The sequence below is a fragment of the Syngnathoides biaculeatus genome, chromosome 2 (assembly GCF_019802595.1).
Source record: "Syngnathoides biaculeatus isolate LvHL_M chromosome 2, ASM1980259v1, whole genome shotgun sequence".
Taxonomy (NCBI): Eukaryota; Metazoa; Chordata; class Actinopteri; order Syngnathiformes; family Syngnathidae; genus Syngnathoides; species Syngnathoides biaculeatus.
The window spans coordinates 17393515-17409041 of NC_084641.1; the positions used below are offsets into that span (position 1 = coordinate 17393515).

The 15527-nt window shown below is 41.0% G+C and overlaps 1 protein-coding gene across 2 annotated transcripts in view; it reads left to right on the top strand.

Moving 5' to 3' along the window:
* Nucleotides 1–13632, top strand: part of otud5a (OTU deubiquitinase 5a) — a 29993-nt gene extending 16361 nt beyond the window's left edge. For both annotated transcript variants that reach the window (XM_061838007.1, XM_061838015.1), the window contains exons 7-9: nt 2627–2831; nt 5940–6011; nt 10139–13632. In XM_061838007.1, the coding sequence (XP_061693991.1) occupies nt 2627–2831; nt 5940–6011; nt 10139–10275 (414 nt within the window). In that variant the 3' untranslated portion in view covers nt 10276–13632. The remainder of the gene's footprint in view (nt 1–2626; nt 2832–5939; nt 6012–10138) is intronic.
* Nucleotides 13633–15527: the final 1895 nt, after the last annotated feature.

A 15527-nucleotide genomic window follows, 5' to 3' on the forward strand; every position in this document is an offset into this window, starting at 1 on the left:
CCTTTGCAGAGTTTTGCATTGTATAAACATCAGTTACTTGCTTGTGATTTTTGAGGCCCAGACATTTTTGTTTCATTGTCCAACAGTGATTTACTGTAGTACTGCAATGATAGATTGTTGATATTTTTCACTCTTCTCAGAACCCTTGAGCGCATGGGTACATTAAGTGCTCCCGGAGATGCAAGATTCAGTTTGTGGGCGAAACATTTTACAGGAGGGAATTTACCAACTTGAGCTGTGATGGTTCTTTTGCCACGTTGTCACTAGCGTAATGTTTTTGACAACTGCCATTCATCAAGAACCTGACGTAGTAGTTGAATGCCCGTGCAAGACTCATGTAAGGCTTTTGTTTGCAGCATGAGACAAAATCTGACAGTCCTCACTTAGGTAATATGCCTTAAACTATGAAGGAGGACAGCTGGAAAGCAAAGCATACTTATGGTGTGCCCGCGCTACAAAGCGGTTCACTTTAAGCAGCCTCACTATTACATGGACTTTTTGTGTGTGCGTGTGTGTGTGCGTGTGCGTGTGTGTGTGTGTGTGTGTGTGTGTGTGTGTGTGTGTGTGTGTGTGTGATTTTGTTGCAGTGTAGCAGGCATTTTTTTGTGTGTTCTGTATCCTGATTCGCTAAGGGAAAACTTGCATCGTGTTCTGGGTCCTGATTGGCTAAGGCACTGTAGACCATTGTCAACTACCCTAAGTACTGGGACCAGCAAGCCCCGTGGAGTTTCAGCGCACCTGCACCATGCATCGTGGCTATGTAGAAACCAAAATGCACTGAGCTTGGGTGCGCTCATCTGGCAGGAAGGTTCGGAGGCCACCGCGGGAGCGCCATAGTTGAGGGTAGGAACGTACATTGAACGGTTAATTCTTTAACATAGACCGAAGCCAATTCTGCATCACTGCTGACACTGCACCAATCCTCCAGTCTCTCTGCTGCAACATTCTTACCTCACTCGTAATCAGGACCCCAAGATACTTCTGATACTACTTCTGTTAAAGAAACCAAGTTTCACAAGCAATTTTTTTGTAAGACACTCAAAAAATGCTTTTTAAATCACTTTTTCTTCCAAATAAAGTCCTGGGTATTTGTGCATAGGAACTCGTTCAATTACTTTCCCATTAAGTGTAACATGCTGACAGACACCATCTGTATTCTTTGATTTTAGAAAACATTGTTTTAGTCATGTCAGAATTCAGAACAAGGAAAAACTGCTGTCATTTTAGATAACAATAAAGGCAGATTGCAGAGTTTGTCCGACACTTGCTCATGATAATTCTAAGCCTTTTTGCCAAAAACATCACTGTGACCTCACAAATACACTTCTGTCAAAAGTTCCCGACACATATTCCTAAACATTCCGGAAAGCCTTTTCAGAAGGATTAAAGCTGTTATAGTGGTAAATACAGGACCAACATTTTACTAAACCATATTGATTAAGACACAATGGCACTGATGTAGTGTAACACACGCCTGACTTTGGTGCGGGCAGGGTGGGATCAACTCCCACACATTGATGGTGTCTATGTGCCCTGCGACTGGCTGGCGACCAGTTCAGGGTGTTGCCCACCTTTCACCCAAATTTAGCTGGGATAGGCTCCAGCACTCCCGTGACCTTTCTGAGGATAAGCGGCTTGGAAAATGGCTTGATGATTAAGAGGTGGATGTTAGTTGAGATCAGATGAGAATCAAGGCTGGTGAGCGAATATTTGGCAATATAGTGTATTTGAGACACTTGTTCTTTAGGTAATGAAAACGTTACCAATCTGAGTTATGTTTGGATTTTCTTCCAGTTGTCCAAGCAAGATCTATTTTCTTGATCTCTCTCTTAAATTGTCAGAACCACGTATTATCATGCCCTTTCACCTTGAATTTGAAGAGGAGCAATTATTTAATTTTTTTTTTACTTTTTTATATCATGCCCAATATTAATGATATTTTAGAAATGTTATAGTAGCCAGGATCATATGTAACCTAATCTGGTGAGATTGATTACCATCTAACAAACGTTTTCACAGAATGATTAAAAATTAGTTTTAAGTATAACATAATTTGAAAACAGCAGTATCTTGTTTTTTTTTTGCTAGACATTTGCTCAGAACAAATCAAGGACTTAACTTCTCAAGATGTTTTGGGTTTCATCCAGTTGACTAGTCTTTAATTTGATTTAAAAGTACTGAGTCACAGAAGCATTTATAAGAATCAGGCAACAGTTAGCTAGTCCCAGTTTAGGTCCCCCATTAGATCCAATTAATTTTTGTAATATCTTAGCGATGAGAAGTTAAGACAGTGAGTATCATGTATCCTTTGATGCAGAAGGTCTGTATCATCCCTTAACTGTAACAACACTACTCTTTCTAAATGTAACAGTAAAAGACAAGCAATTCATATTTGTTCCAGCACAGTTGTGGACAATTATACTGATGCCAGGATATTTTACTCATCCATATAAATGGCTCTACCAAACTCCGTCTCAGATGAAACAATACTGGCAGTAACGTACGTGTAAGCAGTCCGTGTTACTTGCTCAAGAAGTCTGCCATTTACGCCATCAGTTTCGACCCAAATCTCTTTGCATCTGATGGAGTAGCTACTGTCTATTACTTGTAATCTCCCCCCCTCTAGCCCAGGAAAGCCAGCGCCACCTGCAGTTCAGCCACGGCAGCGGCCTCCAGTGGCCTGGAAGACTGGGCCGCTCGGTCGCCACGGCAACGAGATTCAGACCCCTCTCACTCGGACCTTACCAGCGCCCCATCGAGCATCATCAAGCCGCCTTCTCCCGCCGGCGCCGCCCTCGTCCTCAACAAACCGCCCTCACCTTGCGCGCCAGGTAACAGGCTACAAAGGGGTGGAAAGTTTTTTTTCTTTTCTAGAAATTTCTGGAGAATTTCCAGGACATTTTCATGGGAAGCTTGGGAGGCTGGGAAATATTCCAAATTGGAAACTTTCTATGGAAATTCTTTGGTGGCAATTTAAGGCTAACTGAATGGAAAAATATATATCATATTCATATATCATATTGAGGCATAAATACATTTAGTTTTGTCCTATGTGAGACATCAATTTAAAACAGTTCTCCTTGCACACATGCCAAGGCTTTACACTACCGTGGTTGCTTCTTTTTTTAAAATCTCAATTTGCACCGTGCCACATCTAAACCTGGCTAAAACCTCAAATTTTGACTCGCAGCACACAGACAAGTATCACCAAAATGATAGCTTTTGTTTAGAAAAACATACAGCAAACCTTAACTTACCTATTAATTCATTCAATGCCAGAGATGTTTATATCTGTCAACTGCAATCTATTTACTACCATTGATGTATACATTCACCCAGAAGATGGGCAGAGAAGGGGGTCTCGCCAAGCTTATCTGTGAATTTGAGGTTTGGGAACTACTTTTATGACAGATTCACGTAGATTGTATCACTGTACTTTTGAGATTAGCACAGCTTTTGTTTTGAGTATAAAGACGAGGGGGCAAATTTGTTATTTTAGCTGGGTGTTTAGGTTTATTGCCTTGTTGGAAGAAGTACTGTCAGCCCGGTCTAACGTGCTGAGCACTCTGAAGGTTTTCATCCAAGATATCCCTGTACTTGGCCGCGTTCATCTTTCCTTCAATTGCCGACCAAAATTACCCCAAGGGTCCAGGGATGACTCATCCAAGAGATCACAAAAGGCCTCACAAGAACATTCAAAGAATGTCCTCACTTGGCTCAGTTGTCAGTATTCATAACTCTCCATCATGTGAAAGAGACTGGGCAAAAATGACAGCATTCCAAAACAAAAAAACATTAAGGCCAATCTCAGTTTTGCCAGAAGACCTCTTGATAATTCCAAAATTTGGGGGAAAATACTCTGGTCTGATGAGACAAAGTTTTTGGAAGATGTGTGTCCCATTACATCTGGCGTCAAAGTAGTACCATATTTCTGAAAAAGAACATCATACCGAGAGTAAAATATAGTGTTGGCAGTGTGCTTGTCTGTCTTTTTTGCTGCTTTGGGATCTGGAAGCTATGCTATGATAAATGGAAATCATGTATTTTACTGTCTACCCAAAAATCCTGAAGGAGAATGACAGACTATCTATTTGTGACCTGAAGCTGAAACAGACTTGGCTTCCGCAGCAAAGCAATGATCCAAAACAGACCAGCAAGTCCATCTCTGAATTGATGAAGAAAAAGAAGACTGGAGTGGTGTAGTCAAAGTCTCTCCTGAATACTTTTGCTATGCTGTGGCATTGATTTAAAAAGGTGGAGTGGTTTGGTTACGTCTGGCACTGGAGGCCTTGACTGTATCATAAATATATATCAAAAGATTTATAGAGCAAAATCCCTTATCCAATGTATGAAAACTGGGTTTGAAGCAAAGATCATGGGTCCTTCAACAAGACAGACACAGAGCACACATCCAAAAGTACACAGGGGAAAAAAAACATGACTGAAAATGTTTTAAAATGCCCAGCAATGAATCCAATTGAAAATCTTTGGGGCAGCTAGAAAGAACTTCACCACCTTAGAACAAATTGCAAAGGAAGAATGTGAGATGTGCAAAAAGAAAATAGATGCTAGAAACGTTTGGAGGCTGTCATTGCTGCAAAAGGGTGTGCCACCCAATGTTGAGGGGTGTCAATTTTGCTTTATGTGAACTTACAATAGTTAAGTTTACAAAAAAAACTAAATAGGTGATGAAAAAAAATGAAGAGGTGCCAATAATGATGAGCAGGACGGTACAACTTTCGCCACGTGGTGAGTCAGTATCAATCACATGGAGTTTCTTCGTTATACAGTGGAACCTCGCTAAAACGGGCCACAGAATAATGGATACTGGACAAAAACACACCGCTGACTGAACAAAGCGTCCAGAAATAATTGCCAATTGTCACTTACATTATGGCCGTTGACAAAAGTCTTTTGGTTCCAGTGGTGACCATTCTGGTTTTCTGGGGTTGTGGCGCAGTGGAGACTGAGAGATGAACTGATGTATTTCTGGGGGGACACACACAATATGATTAGATCTAATTCCAAAAGAAGTGCCTCCCTGCGTAGATGGCAGCCATGTTGAAGATTGGGAGATTGATGTGGGACCATGGTGATGATTGTTGTATCTATGGTCTTATGTGCTTAGAGCGCTACGCAGAGAGAGAAAAAGCGGCATGACTGGGTTGTTAATTCTGTGGAATGCAAAGCGTAAGTCTCTGGAGACTGGAAAATATGATTTTTGACTCAGTAACAGTTTGTCTAGCCTAAAAACCTACAAAATAGTTTTATAATATAAAGTACTATGGGTGCATATGGCTTCAAAGAAGTACTTCAAATTAAACAATTGTCTGTTATCTGGTGACCCCCCCCATACACACACACACACAATGGTGAGGTTCAACTATCTAAAGCATTGTTTTGCCCTCAGAATCCTTTTGTCTTTTCTGTGTATCGTCATAGTTTAAGGTGACTTAAAAAATATTAGCGTCAAAGTCACTCTTCAGCTTGATGGTTTTTTTTTTGTTTGTTTGTTTTTTTCTAGTTTTCTCTGCTCTTTGGTCAGAAACCTGTTTTTGGTGGTGAAATCAACCCCTGTTCTCCCGCTTGATACTAAATAGAAAAAGCTAGAAACAATGTTTTTATTTTCCTTTTGAAAGAAAGGAGCACTTTTTGTCTTTTTGGTAAGTTCGGCGCTCCTATGTCACACAAAATAATAGTGTGAGAGTCTTGAAGTAGCTGTCAAAATACCTTCAATTTAGTAAATTTCTGGTTGTAGTATAAACTCATATATTTCCATTCATTTCTATTGAAAGTTTCCTACATATACAGGAATTTTGAAATCCTGCACGTGACATACCTGCCTGGGCCACTTTTATGTGCCTGCGCGTGCGTGTTTTTTTTTTTTTTGTTTTTGTTTTTTTTTTGTCTGTTATCATATGTCTTTTTTGTGTGCGCAGGTCCCAGTAATCCGAGCCGTCATCATTTAGAGTACAGAGCCATTATGCAGGAGATGTCACCTACAGCATTTGGTAAGAAAGATAGCGTGTCCACTTGGGTGACTGTGGCTCAGTAGGTAGAGCAGGTCGTCCAATGACCGAAGGGTCAGTGACTCCAATCCCGGCTACAACTTATCTATGTCGAAGTGTCTTTGGGCAAGACACTGAACCCTAATTTGCTCCCAGTGGCCCTGGCAGCAGTCACCCATTGTGTATGAGTGAATGAGTAAATGTGAGGTTTTGTGAAGTCCTTTGGGTACTGTAATGGTAAAGATAAGGGCAATCCATTGAAGAACTTAAAATACAATATTCCATTGAGCAAATTGCTATGGGGAGTAGTTTCAATACCCCCCCCAAAAAATAAAAAAATAAGTACCCTGAGTTTGGCAAATACATGGTTTAAGTAGTTCAAATTTAGAGTAAAAAAAGTACTTTGTAATTTGGATGTGTACTCTTTATTTATCTCAATGCAATGTGGAGGTATTGAATCATGACCCGGTATCAGCAGGTACTTAAAGCCCCACTGTCATACCTATAAACATTCTAAAATAGATACTGTAATTAAAAAAATATATAACATTATTCACTTCAATGTCTATACAAAAAAATAAATATGAGCATAATATTCCCTTTAATGTCATTAGCATATGGTACACTGGGACATAAGCCATTGAAAACACGTAGTGGCCCCTTGCTGTGGGAGAGGAACAACAGAAATTTTCGGATTTTTCTGACACCCCTTGTGACACGGAAGCTCTTTTTGAAGAAGAGAACATCTCACAATCAAGTGAAATGACAGGGGCAATATTACCCTATCGTTTCGAGCCATATTTAGATGATATGCGGATCACTTCTAACTAACAGCAGACTCCCAGACAGTATGGATGAGCCACCCCGGCCAAAGTTGTCCGCAGTGGAGGCGGCACCGCCGAAGAACTCCGGGGCGCTAACGAGCACATCAACACATTTAGAACACCTGACTTACGTACGCAAATCGTTAGTTACGTTCTGAGAGGATTAGGCCCCTCCCCTCCCAACTATTGTATTTTTTTAGTAGCTCTATACACACCTACCTGTCATTTGGAACCTACAAAGCTGTCGTCCTTTTTACCTGTGCAATCAATTTTTCACGACAAACCGGGACTTTTTGAAAAGTATGAAGAGTAAATCCATCTTGTCGAGTGTTCGAACAACATCCAACAATACAACGAGCCCGCATTTTGGCTAACACGAAGGAAGAAAGAATTACCTTTCCGCAGGTAAAACTAGTATAAGCACACGAGACCGCCTGAGTGCTCTGCCGCTTTTAACGTCACTTCCTGCTTCTTCTCCAAAACAAATCCCTCGAGAGGATTTTCGTGGCGGGAGTTACAAAAAGCCATATAAGTCAAATTCACGTTTTGTGGTGAAAAAACAGATGGATCCATTCCGGCTGCCTTTTTTACATTTAATAACATACTAAAAATCATGCATTTCATGATAGTGGGGCTTTAAAAACAGACTCTAGTGCAAAACAATAACGTGATCGGAACATTTCTGGTTTATTATCGCCAAAGTTATTGTTTTTATGAATGACCAACCATATAGAGATACAATACGTTGTGCATCTTTGGTGAATGATGCTTGCTGTATTTAGTAGATGAGCCTGCATTATTTGTGTATATGCGTGGCTTGATCCACCTCATCGCTTCTATACACAGTGCTGATGGTGGACTGCTTCCCCCTCTTGAGATGCTGGATGGTGCACCAGAATTTCCTTAAAGCCATCCGTAAATCTTTCCCATTGCTTCACCAAACTCTTTCCATGCCCGAGTTTTTGCTTCACCGACCACCAAAGCTCCATTACGCTTGGCCAGATAGTACCTATCGACTTCCTCAGGAGTCCCACAGGCCAAAAAGGCCGATAGGAGTCCTCCTTCAGCTTGACAGCATGCCTCACCGTTGGTATCCACCATTGTCTTTGGGAATTGCCGTCACGACAGGCACCGACCACCTTACAGCCACAACTCCGGTCGGCCACCTCAAACATGGAGGCACGGAACATGGTCCACTCTGACTCTATGTCCCCCACGTCCCCCAGAGTTCTTTCGTAGGTCGGAGTTGAAACTCCTTCTGACGGAATTTTACCATACATTCCCAGCAAAATCTTACTATGTTTGGGCCTGCCATGTCAGACAGGCATTTTAACCCAAACTAACCCTACGACAAAAGCTTTTGAACAAGGTTTTATGGACTGGGGAGACCAAGATTAACCTCTACCAAAGTGATTGAAAGGCCAAAGTATGGTGAAAGAAAGGATCTGATTATGATCTGAAACATATGGTGGGTAATGTCATGGCTTGGGCTTGCGTGGCTGCTCCTGGAATTGGATCAAAAGAAAATGTTGACTAATTTAACATCGGAAAACGTGACGGCAAAGTGCATGGCGTGGTTGGAACCACCTTTTTAATGTCATTCCAGACTGTTTTAATTGAATTCAAGTCCACATTTTGACCAGACCAGTCAAAAACCTTTTATTTATTTTTTTTTTTTAGGCCAATCAGAAGTTGGCTTTCTGTTGTGTTTTGAACTGACTTGCTGCAGAACCCAAACTCAAACTTTTACCTCTGGCCAAAAGGCAGGGTACACTCTGAACTGGTTGCCAGCCAAGCGCAGGGCACATATAAACTAACAACCATTCACATTCTCTCCTACGGGCAATTTAAAGTGTGAGAGATGAGAGAGAGGAGAGCATGGAAACTCCACAGAAGCGAGGCTGGATTTCCACACGGGTTCTCAGAACTATGAAACTGTGTTTAACCAGTTGGCTAACATTCCACCGCTTCTGAATAATTCAGATCTTTGTTTTTTATTTAAATTATGGCATAAGTGTTTTAGTTCTTTTTGATCAGCAGTGGCTTGTTTCCTTGGAACTCTGCCAAGGATGCCATTTTACCTTTTTTTTTTTTTCTTCCTTATGTTGACTAGCTGAGACAAGGGAGGCGTGCCCTTCTTGAGAAGTTGTCCTGGGTTCCTTTGTGACCTCCTGAATTGAGTCATCGCTGTGCTCTTGGGCTAATTTTTGTAGGCTGGCCACTCCTAGAAAGGTTCACTGTAACATATTTTCTTTGTATGTGTATAATAGCACTCACTGGGTTTCGCTGGAAACCTAAAGCTTTAGAAATAGCTTAATGTAACCTCTTCTTTTGGCTGACTTCATTTCGTCAGGCAGGTTCTGGTACTCAGCTTTGGGTGGGGTCAAAGAAAGTGAATTTTAACAAATGTGATTAGCCACAGTCAAGTAATGGTTTAACATAGGGGGAAAATACTTTTTCACATAGGGCCAGGTTTTAAGGTTTTTTTCCCAATGATAGTCAGTTAATATTTAATTTATCTGAAATTTACTTCAATAGTGTTTTTCATTCATTGTGTGCTTTGAACTAGCAATTTTTGTAAACAAAACGAAGAAGCCAAGTGTGACGCATTTCAGCAATCAATAGTTGTAATGCTTATGTGATTTTAGTTATACAATTATTAGTATCAGTAGAATGTTGAATGTAGAGACGCCTGTCCGGACTGTTTTTTGATCATCAATCCATTGCTTGAGTTGGTCTTCCAACTCAGGCCACACCACCTCGTTTCTTCGTCTTGTTGACTTGCCAAAGCTCATTTTCCTGATTCATCCGCTTACAAACCATGAATTCATTGATCTTGAATTCTTGCGGGTGCTCGATCCCCACGTTCCTCCACGTAACCGATAGCTTGCACCTGCTTTGTAAGTGTGTCTCTTCATAGGTGCCATTTTCGGAGGTGCTTAGCCAAACCGATGTTGTTTTTGCGCAATGCACATACTGCCACTCTATACCTACCGGGAGGGTCCTCTTAGCATCCTCTTTGACACGCACTCTTCCCCCTTTAACATCCGGATTCCGTCCTTGGTCACGTCTGCTTTTCCTCTACATAAGCAGCGTGTTGGCAGGAAATCCTCCCAGTCAGTCAAACGGAGCACTCATCAAAGTCACACATTTACAGATTTTGGAACTTGGTGTACACATGAGGTGCACTGTATTATTAGTTGTCCCCTCCATTTTGGATCAAATGTAAAACTTTTAAGTGTGCCCAATGTGAAAATGTGTTACTGTAGTTCATTGTCTTCTGAACGTGCGGTTTTGTTTTTGTAGGTCTGAGCGACTGGGAAGATGACGAAATCCTGGCGTCAGTCCTCGCCGTGTCCCAGCAGGAATATTTGGACAGCATCAAACATCAGAGCGGTGCCATGCAGCATAGAGAACGGGAAGCGTCACCCGACAGCAGCTGATGGACGCACATGCACACATGACCTATGAACCCCTCCTCCCCTCTCGGTCAACCACTGAAGACAAAGCCAGAAGGAAGAAATGCAGTTATTGTTTCTCTCAAAGTGTCATTCATCCTTCCCTCCCTCTTGTCTACTTCCGAGTGGCAATTTGAGCGAGGCAGCCAGCAGTACGCTAAGCACACGTCAAGTCACATGATAGAGTAAATCCATGGGAACAAAATACATACTTTTTAGCTGGCATGTTCCGCCTTATCACGTGCGATCAATCATACCCTACTACCATAAGGCATCTCCTGGTAAAGTTGGCACATGACCTCGCTTTGGTTTTTGACTTTAATTTATTCTGTTTTGCACCAACAGTTGGGAATACTTGTCTTTGAGGTGACATTTCAGGATGAATCTAAAATGCATTCTAACCTTTTCATTGAAATTCATTTGACCGCTTAACTTTTAAATGCACTTGTCCAGATGAATGAATGGACCAACTGATTTCCTCGTTTCTTTCGAAACTTCCTCATCGAAAAAACTAAGACCACGCCTATCAATTGATCAGCAGTACTTCGCCATTGCTAGCCTTCAACCAAGAAGTGGCCACGTAGCGTCACTGTCGTCGGCAGGTTTCAACTGCGACTGAAGCCAGACAAGTGGACGTCCTTGGAAATTAAATTTTCCCGTTCAGCTCCTTGTTAGAAAACAGCAAGTTGGGCGCAAAGTACTGAAACATTAGGTGAATCTGCTTTAAAAAGTTTAGAGGTCAGATTAACTTCACCAAAAAAGTCCTCTATTGCGTGTGAGGGTCATCCTGAAATTTCACTCTGAAGGCCAATATGCTAAACTTTTTGGGGAGTTGTGTACTGTATATCGAATGGAATTCAGAGCTCAGGCCTCTCTGCTGCTGCATTTTTCTGATTGGCTGTCAATTCAACGACAAGTTTATGTTGTCCACTGTTGCCAAATCACAAGAGCTAGCAAGGTCACGATATCATTTACAACTAGAATTGCTAACTACCTGCTAAGCTAATCTTAAGTACTCTTTGAAATAAGGTTTTCTAGTGCCATGTTATCTGATAGTAGTTAGCTGGAACAAAGGGAACTTTATACCAGGTCAAAATGTTTTCAACACAAAATATTTGTTACGTTCTACTTCAGTGAGCTAACATAACGCCCCTAGCTGCAATGTAAAAATTGTCACTTAGTACGGCTGAACTGTAGCAGTTCTTTTTTTCAAATGAAAGACAACGGCGCCTCCTATGACATGCTAATGCCTGAAAGTCTACCCTTGTACAACATCCCCCAAGATGACCGGTGTGTTTAAGTTCCATGATTGCTTGAAAACCTATTTTTTAAAATGTCTTGTCTTCCTCTCACCTCCGTTATCATCATCAACTGCTGCATGTTTGGTCATGACCAAATACCGCCATTGAGACAAAATGACAAATGAGAGACGAAAAACAGAATTGTCACACTTATCCTTTGTTTAATTATTGTTATTAATAATAATATAAGTTTGTTTTTATTTTATCCTTTGGGATGAAAAGTTTTTTTTTTTCTTGGAATAAAAAGGAAAAATGTTTCAGACAGAATGAGCTACCCCGACTGTTGAAAGCTGCATGATAACATCAACAAGACGGCCTCCTGAATGGCACAACTTTTTCAAGAGCTCCTCTTGTCTGAGTCTGTATGTGTTGGGAATCACTTTTGGAAGTGATTGTAGTGCCTGTCTAGTGTTAATTCATTTTTGTTGTATGTTGAAGACATGTTTCACATCAAAAAATGCCTATGAGACAAGCGTCAGTATTCCGTCTTTTATTTTATAGTCATTACATTTAGATGTGTTAAACAACTCGGGATGGAGCCCCTTTTGTTTGTTCCCACCCACTTTTCAACTTAGCAAAATTATTTGAAAAAGTGACTTTCTAGTTGTTCAGATGTGTCATATTTTAGATTGTTTCAAAACTAGATGGTGGTTGTTTTTTGCTTTGGGTTTCACCTGTGAGAACTGCATTTGGTGTTTAGGTAACAAGAAGAAACGCAAACCATGTTGAAGTTGAGAGAAAAAGCATCTGAGCTATTGCATAAACATTGGGAAAAGCCAGTACAACATTCTGGAATGTCTTGAAAAAGAAACAAACCACAAGTGTACTGAGCGATGGACACTGAACATGTCAGTGAAGGGTATCAACAGCAGTTGATGACAGAGACGTTAGAGCTGTGAAGCAATGCCCAAATACAACCATCAATGACATCACTGCCAACGTCTGCAGGAAAGAAACGATACACCGTTGGAAGAAGATTTTGATAAGAAATATACAAGCCATACAAGAAGATGCAAACCACATAATTGGAAGGATGAGCCAAAAAGGTTTTATGGACTGATGAGACTAAGATTAACCTCTGTTTTACCAAAGATGTGGTTGTGATCCAAAGCACACAAACTCATCTGTGAAGCATGGTGGAGGTAATAATCATGGCTTGGGCTTGCACGGCTGCTTCTGGAATGAGCTCACTAATCTTTAAAGATGATACAACTCATGATGGTAGTAGCAATGTTTTGTCTGGCAATCTAGAAAAATGCATCCAAACTAATTGGGAGAAGCTTCATTATGCACCAAGACAACGACACACTGCCAACACATTGGGACTTTATCAGGGAAGGGTAGCGGAAGGTCTCATCGACTAACCAAGTCAATCAATGGACCTTAGCATAATAGAGTATGCGTTTCATTCCCCCACCCCAAAACAGCAACTGAAGAGGTGGAAGTAAAGGCCCGGAAAAGCATTTCAAATGAAGAATGCCACAGTCTGGTGTCAGTGGGATTTTGCCTCAAAGCAGTTACTGCAATCGTCATGCCACTAAATATTAAATGTTAGTCACTTTAATGTAATATCTGTTCCAACACTTTTGCTCACTTTGAAACTGAGTAGCTTCAAACAAAAGGTGCTCTGTCCTGTTGTTTAACAAATTAAGATGTAAAAAAGGCTGGAATTCTGAACTTTTGAATCATTAATTTTCTTTATCTGAAAGCCAAACGTCGTCAGCATACAACAACAAAAACGAATTGATCTTGACGTTCTAATACTTTTGGAGGGAACTGTATAAACTAGTTAACGATATACTGTAGTGCCTTCTACCTCAGTAGTGCGTTGGCAATTTGTAGTGTCGAATGTGTAGTATGCGTTATCACCAAAATAATAAATGTCCCTCAACGCATGATAAAAAGTCATGCACTCATGGCTTTATCACAGTTTACTTTTTTTGGGGGGGGTTCAGTGCATTTGCAGTTTTTTACTGTACAAAGCCAAATTCCAGTGAACTTGGGACATTGTGTAAAACGAAAATAAAAAAGAATACAATGATTTACAAATCCTTTTCAACCTATATTTAATTGAATACACTACAAAACATTTGTTTGAACTGATGAACTTTCTTGTTTTTTTTTTCAAGTATTCTCTCATTTTGAACGTGATGCCTGTAATGTTCCAATAAACCTGGGACAGAGGCAACACAAGGCTGGACATCATTGAAGAATGCTCAAACAACACCTGTTTGGAACATTCCACAGGTGAATAGGTTCGTTGGAACCAGATGTGTCATGATTGGGTGTAAAAGGAGCAACCCTGAGAGGCTCAAGGTTCATCACTTTGAACAACTGTGTGAGAAAATTGTCTTAAGAGCAATTTTTTTCTCGACAAACAATTGCAAAGAATTTAGTGATTTTGTCATCTCTGGTCCGTAATATCAAAAGATTTGGAGAATCTGGAGAAATCACGACACGTAAAAGGGGCTAAGCCAAAAAACATTATTGAATGGCTGCTGTCTTTGATCCCTCAGGCGGGACTGCATTCAAGACGGGAATCATTGTCAATGATTTTGCCATGTAGGCTAAGGAATACTTTAGAAAACCTTTGTCAGTTAATACCATTTGTCACTACCTGTACAAATGCAAGTTAAAACTCATGGAAAGCGAAAGCCATTTACCAACAATGCCTAGAAATTGTGGTTTCTCTGGGGCCAACTTCTCAGATCGACTAATGCCAAGTAGATATGTGTGCTGTGGTCTAACGGATCCACATTCCAAATTGTTTTGGAAATCGTGGATGTTGTGTTCTTTGGGCCAAAAAGGAACAGGGCCGTGTGGATTGTTATATTTCCAAAGTCCAAATGCCAGCATCTGTGATAGTACGGGGCTATGTTAGTGCCAATGGCATGGCTACCTTACATATGCGTGAAGGAACACCATTAATGCTGAAAGGTCATGCAAGTTTTGGAGCAACACGGTCCCATCCAAACAGCGTCTTTTCTCAGGGACATATTTTATGTTAAGGGCGGCACGGTGGTTCAGCTGATAAAGCATTGGCCTCACAGTTCTGAGGACCCGGTTCAATCCCGCCCCCGCCTATGTGGAGTTTGCATGTTCTCCCTGTGCCTGTGTGGGTTTTCTCCTGGCACTCCAGTTTCCTCCCACATCCCAAAAACACTCAACATTAATTGTCTAAATTACCCTGAGGTGTGATTGTGAGTGTGGCTGTTTGTCTCTATGTGCCCTGCGATTGGCTGGCAATCAGTTCAGGATGTACCCCGCCTCCTGCCCGTTGACAGCTGGGATAGGCTCCAGCACTCCCCGTGACCCTCGTGAGGATAGGCAGCAAAGAAAATGGATGGATGGATGGATAATTTTCAAATCATTGTAATTTTCAGAAATTGTGGTTTGAAATTATACCGTAAATTATTTGCTATATATTGCAGGATTTTGCAGTGATCATTTTTCCACACAGATTGGTAGAGCTGACACTTGTTGCATTGAGCGTGAGCCAGGAAGAAAATGTTAAAAAAGACAATGGCCAAAGTTTGGGAACATTTCACACTTAAAAAAAAAAAAAAAGATGTTAAAGTGCAATTTACGTATTGCTAAGTAAAACTTACATTACACAACTGCTTGTCTACAGAAAACATTCAATGATTGCATACAGCCTACTCCCATTAGTAAGAACTAATTGGAATCCATAAAATGTGGTTAGGCTAGAGGGCAGAGGGAAACCGCTGCTGGTGCTCTTTCAGTTGCTTTATTGAACGAACGGTTAGAAAATACAGTAAACACAAGCCTACAGTATGCTCTGCTGTTGGCCCCATCACGGTGCACACACGGAGCCAGTTAACAGCTGGCCAACAGTACATCCTCATTTGCTCACTTCCACATTACTCAAACAGGCCAGGCCCATGTTTGAAAGGCACAAATGTTCAACATCACAGT